Below are 17869 nucleotides of genomic sequence, written 5' to 3'. Positions count from 1 at the left end.
ATAATATTTCCACTTATATGAAACTTTAATAGAATCCAATTAGTGGCCAACGAAAATATATAAACGCTGGTATAAACTAGAAGAGCTATTAAAAAAAAAATAATATATACATATTAATTCCGATAAGATCAATTTTATCAATCCGCATGCATAAATGGTGGACCTTTATGAAATAATAATATTATTAGTATTTGTGCAAATCAAATCCTACAAGTCTCACATCATTCCCGTCCTACTTTATGTTGCAGAAGCGTGGACGATAACGACAACCGATGAGACGACATTAGCAGTTTTCGAGAGAAAGGTTTTGCGAAGGATTTGTGGTCCTTTGAACATCGGCAATGGCGAATACCACAGACGATGGAATGATGAGCTGTATGTGTTATTCGACGACATAGACACCTCTACCTTTCCTTTCTTTTAACAAACAATCAATCATGGGCGGCACTTAAGGAATTCTATATGTTCAATTGCAATTTAAGCTCAATGCAGATGAGCCTTCTTAGCCTGAGTAAGATAATCAAGCAGATTGGACCAAGCATGATGGTATATCGACAAATAATCTATTAATCTGGGCTACAAAAATATATTTAGATTTAAATTAAGTATATCTACATTATTGTGTTATTCGCCTTTTCGGAAGCATATTACAAAAATAAGCGTGCTTTAATCGTATATGAAAATAGTCTTTAATTTCCCTCGCCCAGTTCTTTTTAATACTGGGCATATTAAACCAGCGATCGTGGCGATCTAAAAACGCATATTCGAACGGAATAAAAAACCATGTGTTACAAGCCTTGTAACTTTCGGTACTTAATTAGATCCAGAAAATGTTTCGGAAACTTAGTAAGGAGTTGAAGTGAAAGAAATTCGTTTTAAAGAAGGTTGCAGTTAAGAAAGAAAATAATTTTCTGTCAAACCGGAAACACTATATGAAATGGACAAGCCAAGCTTCAGTACCATAACGGTAGGTCTTACACAACTATAGGCGGAAAAGAGTATTTGGCGGCATAAGTAATTCGAAGATCTATGACCTTTACTTGACAAAGTTCTCCGAAAATTAAGAGCAATCCGTTTGCAATCCCCAATGTTCTTTTATTTCATTATTGAATTTGAAATGAAAAATGTAACCACCAAATGTTTGATATCCCGAAAATGCTTCCAAAGGCGACCAAGGACTGAAAAAATTCAATATATTCGCCATCAAATACGAATATAAACTACAACATAAAGCATCACATAAAAGTGAGCTGTTTATCTATTAATTTGCAAACGACACAGCTAATTGATCAATGCTAAAAGTTGCTCTTGATTTTGCTATATTCGTTAGCAAATCCGTATGCGCAGGCGAAAAATTTGTTTTGACCAAAAACAAAATAGAAACAAAAAAGTAACAAAAATCTCAGCAGGCAACGAACAAATTGTATTTAAGTCTCAAGTTGTTGTTGTTGTACTATATGCACAAATTCAAATGTGGCAACATGTTTTACCCATGAACGGAGTGGACAACGGACTACATTGGCATCGAATTCGTTCAACCAAAGCCAATACCAGGCGAGACCAAACAACAACTGCGCTAAGGCAATATTTTGCGCAGCAACTCGGTGACTCACGTGAGTACAGTATATGGTATATATTTAGCGTCCGCTCGCCCCTGAAAAGTTAGTTGGTCTCTGTGTTGGTGTGAGATTTGTTGCGCTTTGGCTGCGCTGCTCGAAATTTGTCGAAATTAATGGTGTCAGCAATTCACCGCGGTCATACATATGTATCTACATCTATATATCCATATGAGGAATTGCAGTTTTCGTTTTCCGTTTGTGCCCTGACGTCTATTGCCCTAGCTACAGCGAAACGGTGTTTGTCAAAATGTTGTTGACAATTGTCGATTCTCCTCATGCCGTTGACATTGTGTGGTTTCACCACAGCTGCAGGAGGAGTACCGGTCGAATTCTGAAAAAGAAAATATATGGCAACACACACACACAAACACTCAGAGATAGTGAGATATGTTGATTTGCCAAATTTTTTATTGCTGATTTCGTTGAAAAACCGAGAAAAGGAAGATTGTACGTTGACAAGCGCGACGCCTGTCAAATTTGTCTATTGTAAAAATTTATTGCAAACAAGTTTGACAACGACGCTGGTGTACATGATATTGATGGTGAATAGATAAAAATTTGATATATAGGAGAGATTCATGAAATGCAATGCGAATAGACATGCAGAAACACATATGAATATGTACTTACTTTCACATACATTCATATGTGATAGCTAGAGCGAAAGGAAGAGTTAAAACCAATAATTCCGGTAATTTGTCCGAATTGGTTTCAGAAATGATTTATATTTTGTATGTTTGTATGAAATCGTGTGAATTTTTAATTGTCGACAGTACAACAAGCAAAAAACCACGTGCACTATAATAAAAATGCCCATTAATCATGCATGACTGCAACCGAAGTTTTGGCGGAAATTTCATGTATAAAAAATTGAAATCATATTGCAATTTTTTTAGTGCGGGAAAATTGGTTAAATATAAAAAGTATGCTTTTTTGTAGTTTTATAGGTTGTACGTTGAAAATATGGCTGCAAAAAGTTAAATTGTTATGACAGAAGAGCTAACTACATAAAAATCTAGCAACATGTGAGTGATGGATGGAAACTATTAACATTCCAGCAGAATTATTGTATAAGTTTCTCAAATATTGTATTTTATAGGATATTTAAATTGTTGAAAAAATGGACAACTAAGCTCTTCCCTATTTCAAATAACGAGGTTCGATAATTATGACGAATATTTCGTAGATTTGAGCCCTTTGAATCGGTTTAAATTAATAACATCTACTCATTTTAAAAGAAATATTTACATAGCTTCACTAAATACTGTGTTCACCGTATTTTAGGTCGGCATGTAAACATTTATCTGCCCAAAAAATAGTATTTCGTCATAATCAATATAATAACTTCCAAAAAATTCACCGAGAGTCAATCACTTGTCAATTAAGGAACCGAAAAGTTTGATTTATACTTTTTTCACCATCAGACATAATGAGTCAACATCTCTAGATTGATTTCCATCTATTGTATCGTTTTGTTCAAAAAAATTTGGTCCAATAAAGAGCTTTCTTTTAATCATGTATTATTCGCCTTTTTAAATTTCGTTTCCTGATCGAAACACAGCAGTTTTTCTTCTTAATGTCGGAAGATAGTGTAAAATGTATCTTATAGTTAAGACAATGCCTTAGTTCTTTTCCACAGCCAAATTAATCTATTACATTAGGATTATAATTGCGAAACCAGTTTTTGCCATTCGCACTGCCGGCTACTCGATTAACGATTAGCTGTTATATATTTTTGTTTTTGCTGTTCATACATAAGAAGTTGGTAAGTTTCATCAGCTAATTGTTAACCACAACCACATTATTCAGCGACATCTACCATAGAGTTGCAATACTGCTATTTTCTCAATAAATACACCCAAATTTACAGTATGAAACCCGCAGAGTTGCATTGCATTTTCAACTTGATTTGTTTTCGATTAAAATTAAAAATTAATTTAGAAAAATTAAATTTTTATTTTGTTTGGTAATTTAATTGAACTGTTAATTGATCTATTAAATTCTGTGCGAAAAGGACTATTATTATTGCTTAGCTCTGTACCGAATTGAGGATACACAGAAAGAGTTCATAAACGTTTTTGAAGTTTTATGGAATATGAGGCCTTATAAAGTTTAGAATTAGATAGAACATGAGCACCAAAGCTCCAATATTGGAAATACAGTGGAACTTCCATAACTCGAACTTCTATAACTCGAAGATCTCCATAACTCGAACTTTCGTATGGGCAATAGCGTTTAGGAATCAAATTTCACACAAATTTCCTTCCATAACTTGAACTTCTATAAGTCGAAGTCTCTCTAACTCGAAGTTTTTTGAAGTGTAGCCATTATACAATATAGTTGGACCTCTTCAAACTAAACACTTTGCACGGCATATTAAAGAGACAATATTGGGTATTTCAGATATGAAAAAAAGCAAAAAAGAATCACCAACTAATGACAAATTCATTGTAAATACCTTTACGAAGAATAGGTAACGGTAAAGTACGGTTAACTGTATAACACGTGCTTAACAAGTAAAAAATCGAAGTGTGTAAAGTGTTTCTTGACACTAACAAAATTAAATGATTTTTGTTTTTTATGTTCCTGGTTTGTTTTTGCATTGCGTTCGTAGTTTTTTTTTTGCATCAATTCTCTTTAAATACGATATGTAACCATCCAGACTGATTCAAAAACAATGTTGAACTGAAGTAGAAATTAATAAATTTTGCTGCGGAAAGTGAAAAGGTGTATTTGTTTTCAATGTGTAAACTGTTTCTTGACAAACATTTAGAGTTGTCGTTCTAAGTATTCAGTTTGGTGAACATTGGAAATTTCTCTTCATGCTATTACTAATTACCTCTTTCTCTTCATTAACTAAATAATCTGCTTCATTTGCTAAATAACTCTAAAAATAAGTTCACTTCCACATGTGGCATGTGCATAAGTACTTGCATGTGTGTTATGTTGCATTACTTGAACCTGCTAACTATTTCTTTTAAATTTACACGCTGACATTGATTAATGATAATTTAAGTGGATCACTTCTGCACGCAATGATTACCAGCCAAGTGCAATCTCAAATGCCATTTGGAGCAAACATGGAAGGAATGTGGATGGGGAAGTGTGGGTGATTGTGCAATGAATGGCCACAAATTAAGACCACAAAAAGAAAATAGTACTAGTAATAGTAATAATAATGAAATGGAAATAAGCTAGTGCTAGGCGCATTAGTTTGAAAAACTCGCCCTTTAACGCTTTAAACGCAGCCAATAATTGGAGAAAATGTCAGCACGGCGAGTTGATGAATGCCTTTGGCAGCCATTAAGTTCATTGATCATTTGAATGTTGTCTATGTGGAGTTGCAGATCTGAATTTTTTCACTCTGCCACAACTGCAATGAAAAGCATTTTCAAGCTGTCAATGATGTCAGCGTTGCATTGTGGAAGGGTCATAGCTCGCGCCAAAGTGTCCCAGCCGAAGTGGGTGTGTGCGCGAAATAGGTTTTCAAATCAAGTTTATTAAAGTTTAAATGAGTTAAATTAATGCACACGCGGCAAACACTTAAATCATAAAATTTCTCAATTACTTAACAATAGCAAACACATACATAAGTACTTGAGTTGTTGTTGCAGGGTCGAATTATAATTGTGCAAATAAGTGATTAAAAATCTCAAAAGGGATGGAGTAAGCACGCATTTGTATGAATGTCGCTGCAAAACAAATCTTTTTGTGGAAGTATAAAAGCCATTGGTGCTGCTGCGTCGTTATAAATGTATTACAATTTTTATGAAGTTCATAATCGAGCGTGCTGTGCCCACTGCCCACAATAATATTGTACAATTGGTATTCGCCATTTGATTGTTCGGTTGGTGAGTGTCACGCTTTAGCTCCATTCAGTATAAATGCTAGTAGTATGCCCTTAGTCAGTGGTCACAAAGAAATAAACTTCCATTAGATTGTGGTAAACACATGGTACTCGTCTTCAATTCGCCAGTTCAGTTAGTGAGTAGAATTCGATGCAGGAGAATACCTCGTTAAATTGACATAACCATTTAATTCAATATTACCAACCTTTATTTTAAAGTTTTCAGATTCAATTCCTATTGCAAATGACAGAAATTTATTGGATGCCATTTCAAACCATGAAATGAACAAAATCCCCATCAATAGAAGAACTGACATGCCATCTCCAGAACTCTCACTTCGTCGTAACTAAAGAGTATATTTCTTTTTTAAACCATCAAGAACTGTTATCACGATAGCTCCTATAACTATCTATATCAAAGAGAAAGATGGTTCCATTGATCTCGACAAACATTTGATTGAAAATTTGAAACCGAAGTTTGTGATCTTAATCGTAATCGTATAAACTAAACCCCAGTCAGAGTTCAGCTTTGTTCAGACATACCATAAATATGATGAATGATCACTGAAGCATTGAGATCATGCTAAGGTCGTTATCGTTATTCAGTCAAAGGATCATATTTATTCATCTAGGTTAAACTAGTTGGACCAATTAATTTTAAAGGATTCGGCGTTTCCTATTTTTTTCCATTTATAAGTTAATCACATTAAAAATGTATTAAAAAGGTAATATTAAATGTAAATTTCTATCTTCTTCGTAACTCAAATGTACATTTAAAGTAAAATGATTAAGAAATTTATACTTGAAGAATTTATAGATAAAGTTATGTAATGTGAGCTTTGCAAATCGAGCACTTTTTCACATCGTTCATACGTTTCGAGGTTCCGTAATTTTTTAAGAAAAACCACAGAAAATTCAAAATTAATGGGGAATGTGTATTATCATTCGAAAGATGCTCCATCTCTTGACTGGTAACTAGGGAATGACGCTTGTGATATGTTATTCTAAGGCCTGAATCGAAGAGGGAGATAAGGGCATAGACTCTAGACTTATCCCCACATCTATCCCCACAAAAACGGCGGGCCAAAAGGTGAGATTATATGTCCACCGAAGTGTTCTCTCAATAACTCCATTGTTTAATGCGGTGTGTGGGAATTGTCGTTGTCTTGTTGAAAACAAATGTTGTCGAGATCAAAAGCTTCAATTTCAAATATCATCTTCGTCCCAAATTTTGTTTGTTTACATACCCATTGAGGCAGAAATGGACCTCATCGCTGAACAGTATTTGGCTCGAAAACGTCGGATATTCTTGGAACTTTTCAAAAGCCCATAGAGCGAAGAGAATTTTGTATGTTTTCAATTTAAGATCTAGAAGTAAAATGCGCCAAGTCGTTCCATATGTCAGTCTGAGTTGCTGAGGACGCCGCCGAATCATCCACGGACTTCGTGTAAACTCTCAGCTATATCTTCCCTGCGTGCTGGCTGTGGTCTATTCGGTCGAATATTATCCAATAATGAATACTGAGTCTCAAGATGGGTGATGGTGTTCCGAGTAGTAAACTCAGTAGGCTATTATGTTATTGAGCGAAGCGCGCGAAACATTTCTTTACAGATCGTGAATTTTCGTAATAAAGTTGAACAATTTGTAAACGTTGTTCAGGTATAAGTATTTCACCCCTTATAACATCATTCTAAAGTCACATTTCTAGATAGTATTACTATAGTACTTTTGCTTTTCTGACTACTTTTAGTTCGGCTTTAGTTAGGATTCTCTAATTGTAAACTAAACTTACTCAATACTCAAAAATTATTTCACCGCTGGGCATTAACAAATTTCAATCATTGGGTGAGGTTAGTTCTATGTTAGCCACCCGCCAGTCACACCATTTTAGTCTGTGCTTACTCAGTATTGTTTTCTTCTTTGTATTGTGCTTGCTGCCATTGTTTATGTGTTTATTTATTTATTTAACTTACAACGTCTCATCCAGTGTAATCACAAATAGCCCTCACGGTCCAAATGGCTGCCGCCGCCGCGGCTTTAATTAATTTCGGTGCGTTTTTGAACTGCGCCCTTTTTCCACATAATTTAATCACAAATGCTTTTTGTTTGTTGCTTTAATATACTCGTAAATATTCGGCTATTTATTTTTACGCAGACTCAACGTATTCGTACTTGAAATAATTTTAATTCAATTTGAGCTAATGATTTAGTGCTTTTGGATATATTTATATACACATGTAAACGCATGTTCGTGTATACTCATATACATTCGTGCCACATACATTTTATTGTCTATGGTCTAGGTCGATTGATTCACATGCTGTTTCAGCACCGGTGAAGTTACAATACAAATGTAGAAGTTTTATTTAGATTCTGTCTCTCAATTTGTGTGTGTTCTTTTGCTTGAATAGAATCAAATTTTAATGATTTCATCCATTTAATTGTTGTTGCGTTTCTGTCATTTAGTACACCCACAATTTTTTTGTTTCCAGATTTATATATTTTTAGATTTTTTTCGATTTTATTTGGTTTTACTTTATTTTGCTGAATTTGTTGGTAGTTGTAAGATTGACAGTGTTGGGATTTCATATATGTATAAACACTTCATATGTGGGACTATATACACACAAAAAGACGTACATATGTATCAATAAGTCTATTAGTAATTATGAAATCTTTATAATTGTGTTGATTAATTTGGTTCTGAGTCATTTTAGATTAAAGGTCTAGAAATTTTTGCTTTATATAATAGCTGTCTTTAATTCACCAATCTTTGGAGAGTAGCCAATCGAACTAACTCTACCAGTAATTCAAAGAAACTGGCAGTACTTGTGAAGAAAAAATCTCCTCTTTTCACGTATCTTCTCAAGGAAGCTTCCACTTATTGTGATTCTACATGTCTTAAGTTTTGTTCCGTTATCTCAAATATCAAATTAGTCATCTATTATGGTGTATGGTAAAATTTGCTATTGGAGCCTCAAGTGATACTATTTGAAAGTTATAATACTTTATAACCTGTTCCGTAACTACATAATTATATGTTAAAGGGGTTATGAGAATATTCGAATCAAATTCGGTCCAAATCGGTCAAGTAGTTGGTACTGTGATATGATATTTAGCTCAAAATTGAATAGTGCCACACACATACATACATAATATATATACATACCTAATTATATATGAATTACATATATAAATTTTTATACTCTCGCAACAAAAGTTGCTAAGAGAGTATTATAGTTTTGTTCACCTAACGGTTGTTTGTAAGTCATAAAACTAAACGAGTTAGATATAGGGTTATGTATATCAAAATGATCAGGGCGAGTCAAAATCCGAATGTCTGTCTGTCTGTCCGTCCGTCCGTCTGTCCGTGCAACGGATAACTTGAGTAAAAATTGAGATATCTTAACGAAACTTGGAACACGTATTCCTTGGCACCCTGAGGAGGTAGCTTTCGAAAATGGGCAAAATCGGACCATTGCCACGCCCACAAAATGGCGAAAACCAAAAACGTATAAAGTGTCATAACTAAGCCATAAATAAAGTTATGAAAAATTTGTAACATAGGATCGTATTAGGGCAGGGGCACATTTGAATGTATTTTTTTTGGAAAAGTGAACGTGACCCCGCCCTCAAATAGGTTTTTTGTTTTTAACTCGCAAACCAATAAAGCTATATAAACCAAACTTTCTTCAGTCGTTTCTTTTAGCCGTTTCCTTATACAGTCCAAAAATGAAAGAAATCGGATAATAACCACGCCCACCTCCCATACAAAGGTTAGGTTGAAAATGACTAAAAGTGGGTTAACACACTAACGAGAAACGTCAGAAACACTAAATTTTACAGAAGAAATAGCAGAAGGTAGCTGCACTCAGATTTTTTTACAAAATGAAAAATGGGCGTGGCATCGCCCACTTATGGGACAAAAACCATATCTCAGGAACTACTTGACAGATTTCAATGAAATTCGGAACATATCGGACATGTTGAACTCAGCGCCTAAGGGTAAATTTTAACCGAAAATATTGGTAAATATCTTAGATAATTTAATGTAATTCAGAGGAAATTGTTTCCTTCTAAAAGTGTGTCTCTGTTCCAAAAATTATTAAAATCGGATAATAACATCTCCTAGCTCCCACGTACCTAAATATAGGTTTTTCAAAAATACGGTGGGCTTTAATCTACATATATGTATTGGTTAATATGTGAGATACTATATCTTTGCGAAATTAAGTGAGTGTATAGTTTTGGATATAGTGTACCTAGCTGGTGAAAATGAATGAAATCGGTTCAGGAATTACCTCAGCCCTCATACACTATATAGGACGATTTTCGATATTCTATTAAACTTTGTGCCGAATTTATAGGTAAATTTGGGTGTTATCTTAATAAAATTTCTTCAATAAATTGCGAGAGTATAAAATGTTCGATTGTACCCGAACTTAGCCTTTCCTTACTTTTTTATTCATAATTTTATAGTGCATAACATTCGACAGCTCTGGGACTTTGAGAAATTTAAGATATCCCAGATTCTCATTTAATATTCCAGCCTCTCATTTTCTGCTACGGATAAAGGTTAAGAAAACAATGATATCAGTAAGTTGAAATCCTTTAGTTACTACAGTTTAAAATATATTTTTCTTTAATATGTGTATTAGAGTCCCCAGACTGTTGTACCAACAAATCGACTGAGCCAACCAACGCATTGAATACTGAGAGAAGGAGAGGAAAGTATGATATCTGTCCATAGTGAGAGGAGCATCTCTCAAAGTAGAAATCATTATGAACACCTAAAAATAGTAGTAGAAACTAAAGTTCAAAAAATTTAGTCATTGATTTATATATAACCTACCTTGACCTATGTTAAACCAAAACTTTTAATTCAAACTATAAAAGACTTTCCGTATGATCACACCTTTGTCTATGTTATGATTAACATTTGCAAAAACTAGTTTCAATATTTTAGGAAGCAACTATTAAACGTTTCTTTTTGCTATGCAAATGAAATGGTTTTCAAAATCACCAACATTTCATTTCAAATTAATTTTGTTAGCGAACTATACAATAAAAAAATTTACTGCTAGCTGTCAATATAATAATAATAAATATATCAAGCTAATGTACACGTTATTTTTGGATGTAACAGTACATTAAACACATTGCTGATTTGCTAAATTTCAGTTCAAAAGCATACAAAGAAACAATCGAATCTAACCCAACTAACTATTTTCGGCAACGAAATCGAAACGAAAAACGCAATAATTTTTGATGGATGGACAGTCAGCATAAATAAATTATAAATATGTATTTGCAAAAAAATGCTATTTTTGGATGGGAACTCGTTTGATGGAAGTCTACAAAAGCAGACAATAATAACAAATAATTTAAGAACAAAAAATATATGTAAATGCAAATGATTGAATAAAAAAACAGTGCTAGACATTGGAGGTGTTCGAATGAGCTCAACACACTTGTCGACATGACCATTGCCAAAAATAAAACAACAACAACAGCAACCAGTTCGAGTGGCTAAAGCCAAAATGAAAATGAATTACCGACCAAAAAGTAAAAACTCAACTGGTGTGCCAACAACAGTCGGCATGACTCACAATTAGACAATTTTTGCGAGACTTTGATGGGGTGCAGGTTGCTGTGATGCTTCAGGTGTATCCCATACATATCAACAACAAATCTATGGGTGTGTTTAGAAAGTCAGCATATTGTGTATATGTATATAGGTGAGTAGACATATGTATATGTAAGCGCTTTTGTGCTTCGCTGACTCATTCACCTAATAAAACACGTCTAGTTTGAAGAGCGCCCGAGCGTTTTGATTAACTGTGTGCCAACAGCGCGGATGTTTGGCTAGCTTTGTCGCTGTTTGTGGTTGCGGTTTTCGTATGCAAAATGTCAAATTGACAATTAATGCGAAATGAATGCCCAAGCGGTGATACGCTTGTGAGATTTATGCAGTGGCGGGTTTGCTGTTGTTGTTGTTAAAATAAAGGTGTGAATGGTGGACATTGTGGTGATTTGTGTGGTGGTATACATTTGGTAGTGGTCACTAAAGATACATACAATAAGTAACCGTTAATGACATTTTAGGGGCGTACTTATACTGTTATGAAGCGCAGAGCAGCAAGAAATTATATTTCCTCTATAAACTGATTCTACATACACTGGTTCACTCTCTGTACTTTCATGTTGCTCTTCTAAAGAGTTTTAAAGTAGATCAAAAAGTATACAATTTACATGACGCAGTATGTTTTGTACAGTAATCAGACCACTTATGTCGATGCCATTTGCCTCAATTATTTCTGACACTTTTGTTCCGTTAAACCATTACCGGTAGTTAGTTATCTATAATATATTATTTGTACTCTTAAAAGCACAAGCAACCATCCACCCTTTGAATTGAAATCACTAAGTGATGAAACCAACCATAGTCGTCTTCGTTTCGCCGCTTCTCTGCTCGCTATATTAGAACTGTGCTGTTCTTTCGATAACAATTTGTTGTAAAAATAACTTCAGAGGTATTCGATAATGTGTGAGTTTGTGACTAACTCATACAAATGGCAATCTCTATTTGATTATCCTAGTATACTTGAATTTATACCAGTTGCTTGTTCGATTCGCCGCACTTCAACTTGTGGCGAATTGATGATTGTTTATGTTAATTATGTATTTTTACTAGCTTAAAGCAGCGAAAAGAAGCAAGAAAACGAAAAAAAATATTTCGTACTTACATTTATATATTATAAGTAGCTGATAAATAAGCTTAGTATACTAGGCAATTACCTATTCGCTCGTTTAAAGGTGTTTCACCTTTATTAAAACCTCTATTAATAAGAAAATTTTAAATTTAAATTTAATTTTGGACTTTCTATATTTCTACACTTTTTGGATCACTAATATAGAGTTTTATAATATTTACATATATCCCTCATATAACGTACTCACATTTTAATAGAACAACTCCATTACTATGTTGACCATGATGATGATGATGGTGCACGCTACCATCAAGTGCGGATTTCAGCATTTGGAACGCCATCCTTTTGATGTTAGCTGAAGCTTATTGTTGAGTTTGAATATAAGTTTTAACATTACTACACCAGAAACACAATTTTCCTTCACTTTTACTATTTAGTAGATATTTTTGAAAGAATTTTCGGTATTTTAATTAATTTGACACATGCACTTTTTTATATATTTCTTTGAATTTTTTTTTTTTTAAATACCACACATAATTTATAAATTATTTCACATTATTCACTTTTTCATGTATTTGTTTAAAATATTTTATAATTTTTTGCAAAGAGATTTTTTTCAGTGTATTTTCAAAATTTTGTTTTTTATGTTATAACAATATTCACTAGAAATCAAATCATATATAAATTTTATATGAACCTTTCGATAACTTTAATGGAACCCCAGTAATCTAAATATATATAACTCAAGATTATTTTGAAAATTTAAATTTTGATTTTATGTTAGTTGTCTTAGCTTTTGGATGAGTTGGATACCTTGTTGAGTTCAAAAACCGCGATTGCAAATAAATTAAATAATTTCTCAATTTGGCATATTTGCAGATTTTTAAACCAAAACATTTTCAAACGGTTGTCAAAAATTAAAGTAGAACTCTTATATGTTTTCATATCCGAAATAATTTATTTTATGTATTCCAGAACGATAAAATAATACGGAGTAGCATCATTTCAATTGAAATTCAGAGCATTTTACCAAATCATTTGTGCATTTTATTAGCTTTCAAAACACTCAGTTCTTACACAATTTTCCATTAAGTAATGAAAAAATGTGCAGGCTGCCATCAATCACTTGCATTTCTAAATATTTGAAATGCACATACATGGGTCCAAATGTAGGTATTGCTACTTGTAGAAGATTGCTTCTTTGTACGCCAGAGTGAAGCTGTTTCTTTTTTATCGCTAAATGCCATGAGTGTTATTGAAATGCAATTAGTATCGAAGAATGCAAGATTATTGAGCAAAAAATACACACAATTCACGAGCTAATCTTAATTACAGAACAAATGTGTTCCACTTCATTACTTTTACATTAGCAACAAGAATGTGAGGAATTGAAATTCTTCGTAAATTGCAAAGTTATTTTTCATCTGTATATACTTTTTTTTTGTTATTTGTGAAATAATAATATCAGCAAAGCCTTAAAGATCCTATGATTCGACGAATGGTTTGTCGTGAGGAGTTTTGTTCCCTTGAGAAAGTTCTCAACTGGAGAATAGTTCTGCCAGGTAACATAGGATATTATATATCTCATCGACATTACTTCTCATAATACATTTCAGCATACCACTTTTACTATAGGATACTCTTTTTAGATATCTTAACTCAAGCCCTGAGCTCAGCACAAATCATTTAAGAAGACTAATTACACTACTAGCTACTTTCCTTGAAATGGCGAAAAGGTGAGAGTGAAGGAGTTTCAACTTAAGCCACGCTATAGAGATATTATAACCCTTCCATCATTTTGGCTACTTTGAAAGATTATATAGGGGAAATATCTATCCCATATGGGTACTGATCGGACAATGACCCATCAGATCATATTACATCATTTGTCTTACTGAGAAGTTCTCTAGGTTTCCTATGGAGAACTATGTTAATACTAGATATTGTCTAACAATAGTTGAGTTATTGTGAGAACAAACCATTACAAACCATCTCAAGAGATGCCCTTTTTCTAATTCGGTAATGACGGACCACTTAAAACGTTTTTGACCCACATCACATATAATATTATATAATTATTTCAAAGAACATCTTCTGCATTCTTACAATATGTAATATTATCTCGAATTATTTTGGAAATCATTTAAAATACAGCTTATAGAAAAAAATAATGTATAGATTTTTTGCCAATTCATTATCCCCTTTGCCTTTGCTCTTCTGTTATGCGAATAGCGATGGTTGGTGTATTTGCAAATGCAATGTGTATTAATAAATATTATCGGCAGATGACTGACGACACAACGCAATGCTGGTCATATTGCACAACAGTCTGCGATTTATATGTGTGGATGTGTATGTTATAGCAACGAAAGCGTCGATATGGCAACTATTGGTTTCTACTTGTTTTTTTGTAAAGTTGTCGCTATGTACAAATGGCTATAATTTGTAGTGATTTAAAGGTAATTAATCAGCCAAAATATGTAGCCAGCAAATGAGCAAGTTATACATACATATACATATGTACATATATATTCATATATTTGTGTGTATAATCGTATACAGCAACAAAAGCATGTCAAAAACAATTATAATGAGCAAATGTCTGCAAGTTTTTAGCGCTTTAGAAAAATAACACAAAAAGCACAAAAAAAATAACACCAGCGGCAAATGCAAATTGGCAGACATTTTATGAAAAAATAATAATACTTTAAGTAAATGAAGTTGAAGATTCGCGTGATAGTTATAAATTGCGCCGTGGAGCTGGTATATATATATATATATATATATATATGAAAAAGAAAAACAAACCTGCATAATTCATATTTACTTTCATACACATATTTTGCTATGTAAGCCCCTCTTAAGATGGAGTTATTATTATGAAGATTCTTCTAGTATAAAAAACTGTTATTTTTCTGTTATTACATGTGATCCTTTCTCATAAGTATACGTAATGTATGTATGTATGTATTGCCAAAATACGATAACCAGACCGTTATTAGTAACGATGCGCAACATTTTTAAATTTTCATCTCTACTGCTCTACCTTGTGGTTTTACTCTGACTTAGGCTATGAACAATTGACCCGGTAGAATCCAGGATATATGGTTTTTGTGGACTCTTTTGATCATTGACGAATTTGGTGTATGCTTTAGAGCAGATTTTAAGCCATCGATTCGGATGTTCGGATAAAAATTATCTTGAGACTACAATACAAAATAAAGAGGTAATCTTTTAACAATTGAAAGCCAATAAAAATATTTTTAGCCAATTAAAAGATCGAATTGTTAGTTTCCTTAGACGATCTCGTATAGTGTTTGTTGGCCTGATTAGATTACAAGCGGTCCACTAAACCACTAAACTACTAAACCTCAGCAAGAGTAATCAGTACTAAAGAAGTGAGTGCTAAAATTGTCAAAATTAGAAAAAGGCAAAGTGGAAATTTCACTACTGCCAATTTTTTCTGAACTAAAGCAGATGCCATAGCTTCAGACATCTACAAGAACTGACTGGAATCGAAATTAGTTGGTCTCAACGGATCTGGACTAAGTTCAATGTGCTTGCCGATTGGAGTTTTTGATATCAGAGAGTACCGGTGTTTTAACTGTTCAAGTTTCCTGTATATTCTGCGGTTTGCGACACAAGAAGCAGTAGTTCATGCGTTCAAATTTAATGAATGGGAGTTGTCACAAAGTATCAAAGGAAATAGCATTCAAAAATAGTTTTAAGCTGCATTAGATATATTGTTCTCCATTTTTAGACCAGGTTAGTATCACTTTTATATTAGTAAACCCTTGGATGTCATAATTTTTTATTCAATAATCGATTTATTACATTTCAATTAAAATTATGCAGTAAATAAATTCCTATTTCATGTATTTGTATAAATGTTTGTGTATAGTTGTCGTAAAAAATACAATTCAATTGCCCTCTCTTCATTGCTTATCAGTCGGTTGGTCTGGTAACATGGCCCCGCGCTTTCATGCAAACGAACTTTTACAATTAAAAATTAATTTTGTGCCTGAGCACTGTGTCTATTTTGCGTTTTGCGCATTCCATTATCAATTTTTCAATAAAAAAACACTGCTGATAATACACAGAGGAATGTTGTATGGAATAATTAGTGCAACAACAAAAATGAATATGGAAACGAAACTGAAATACAAATATGAGAATTTTGAATTTCAACAAATAATGAAATAAATTTCTAATGTGTTTTTTAATAACATGGCCTTAACCGAAGTGCCAAATTTAGCACAAAATAACAAAAAATTATATAATTATTTAATTATTTCTTTTTGCAAATTAAGTTTTTATTCGTCACTCTTCAAAGAAGGAAACAATTTTTAGACTTTTAGAAGAAAATATTTTTATTTTTTTTTGTTTCTTCAAAAGAGTTCTTGGAGCGCGGCATGTCGGCACATTCCATTCTAAACACATCACAAATTATTTCCTACTTTCAGAAACATGTGTCTTCTGCGAAATATTTGCCACCCTGCACACCTGCAAGACACTCTCCAGTAGACACTATACATACATATATATGTACGTCTTGGTATATGTATCTAAATTTCAGCTCATATCGGAAAACTCATCATTGAATAAACAAAAAGGTAAGGTAAACCACACCACAGAACAGCGAGTACAGGTGAAGGAAACAAAAAAACAACAAATAAACACGCACGAAGACAACGACCAGGAGGACTGCGTACTCGCTTGGCTGTCACACACGTTTACAAGTGCGAAAAAGTCTCACCACATGCGGCGCGCGAACACTGAATACTACACGGGCTCTCTTCTTTTGTTTACAAACGACACTCGCGCGAAGGAAACACTTTTCTTATATTCCCATGTGCTCACTTTAAGCCACACTACTCACTTTCATAATCAAATTGCCATTTAGGCTTTGGTCACACATTAAAAATCAAAGACAACACAAATTATGGAAAGGGTTTTCGCCAGTCACCTTAGACATTCACTATACACTATGTGCCTAGGCAGTTAGTTAGTTGGTATATCCGCTCGTTACATTTGCTCGTCTCGACAAGATCGATTCTACTGAATCCAGTAAACGCGAGCAGCCGAACGTCCGCGTCGCGTCCGCAGCATTCACTTCGAATTGTTGGCAAAAAGCAAGCATTCGTGAGTTGTTTGTGTTTACTGTTTACTGGCCGATCGCTGCCGACGACGACGACGACGACTCCATTGACGCGCTCCAATGCGGCACAACAAAACCAAACACACACCGCATTGTCTGCCCATTTGTTAGACGCTTACACACACACACAGCTACACCTCTGTTGTTGTTGTCGTGAGTTTTTGTGTGTCGTTTGGCTCTCCTGTGGCGGTGCACTGCACCACCTTCCATCGCGTGGTGGCACACCGAGTCGCACCAGTTCTCTCATGAACTAGCGAACCGGTGCTTTTGAGCATTTTTATTTTGTTTTTGTTTTTGGTTTTTGCTTTTTTCACTTTTCAGCTTCTCTAAAAAATCAAAAGCATTGTGCGCTGAGGAACTGTCTGCAATCGACGAGTGTTAGTGCTACATAGTGCGCACAGTGTTTTAGTTTGGCTAGAACCAATTTGAATGGGTCGAAGAGTCTGCTCAAGATATTTCTAGATATCGTATCTGTTTATTACTCCAATAACACGGTGAAATCTATAACTGAAGAAGAAAAGGATTTCTGGA

The 17869-nt window shown here is 33.8% G+C and overlaps 1 protein-coding gene across 1 annotated transcript in view; it reads right to left on the bottom strand.

The window, feature by feature from the left end:
• LOC105218092 (uncharacterized) overlaps positions 1–17345 on the bottom strand; it is a 225402-nt gene extending 208057 nt beyond the window's left edge. The window contains exons 1-2 of the mRNA XM_054232407.1: positions 17060–17345; positions 12428–12842 (exon numbers count right to left, since the gene is read on the bottom strand). Of these exons, the coding sequence (XP_054088382.1) occupies positions 12428–12521 (94 nt within the window). The 5' untranslated portion in view covers positions 12522–12842; positions 17060–17345. The remainder of the gene's footprint in view (positions 1–12427; positions 12843–17059) is intronic.
• Positions 17346–17869: the final 524 nt, after the last annotated feature.

This window comes from Zeugodacus cucurbitae, chromosome 5, assembly GCF_028554725.1.
Source record: "Zeugodacus cucurbitae isolate PBARC_wt_2022May chromosome 5, idZeuCucr1.2, whole genome shotgun sequence".
In the NCBI taxonomy this organism is placed as follows: domain Eukaryota; kingdom Metazoa; phylum Arthropoda; class Insecta; order Diptera; family Tephritidae; genus Zeugodacus; species Zeugodacus cucurbitae.
The sequence above is the reverse complement of the archived record's forward strand: the minus strand, read 5'-3'. Positions and strand labels throughout refer to the sequence as shown.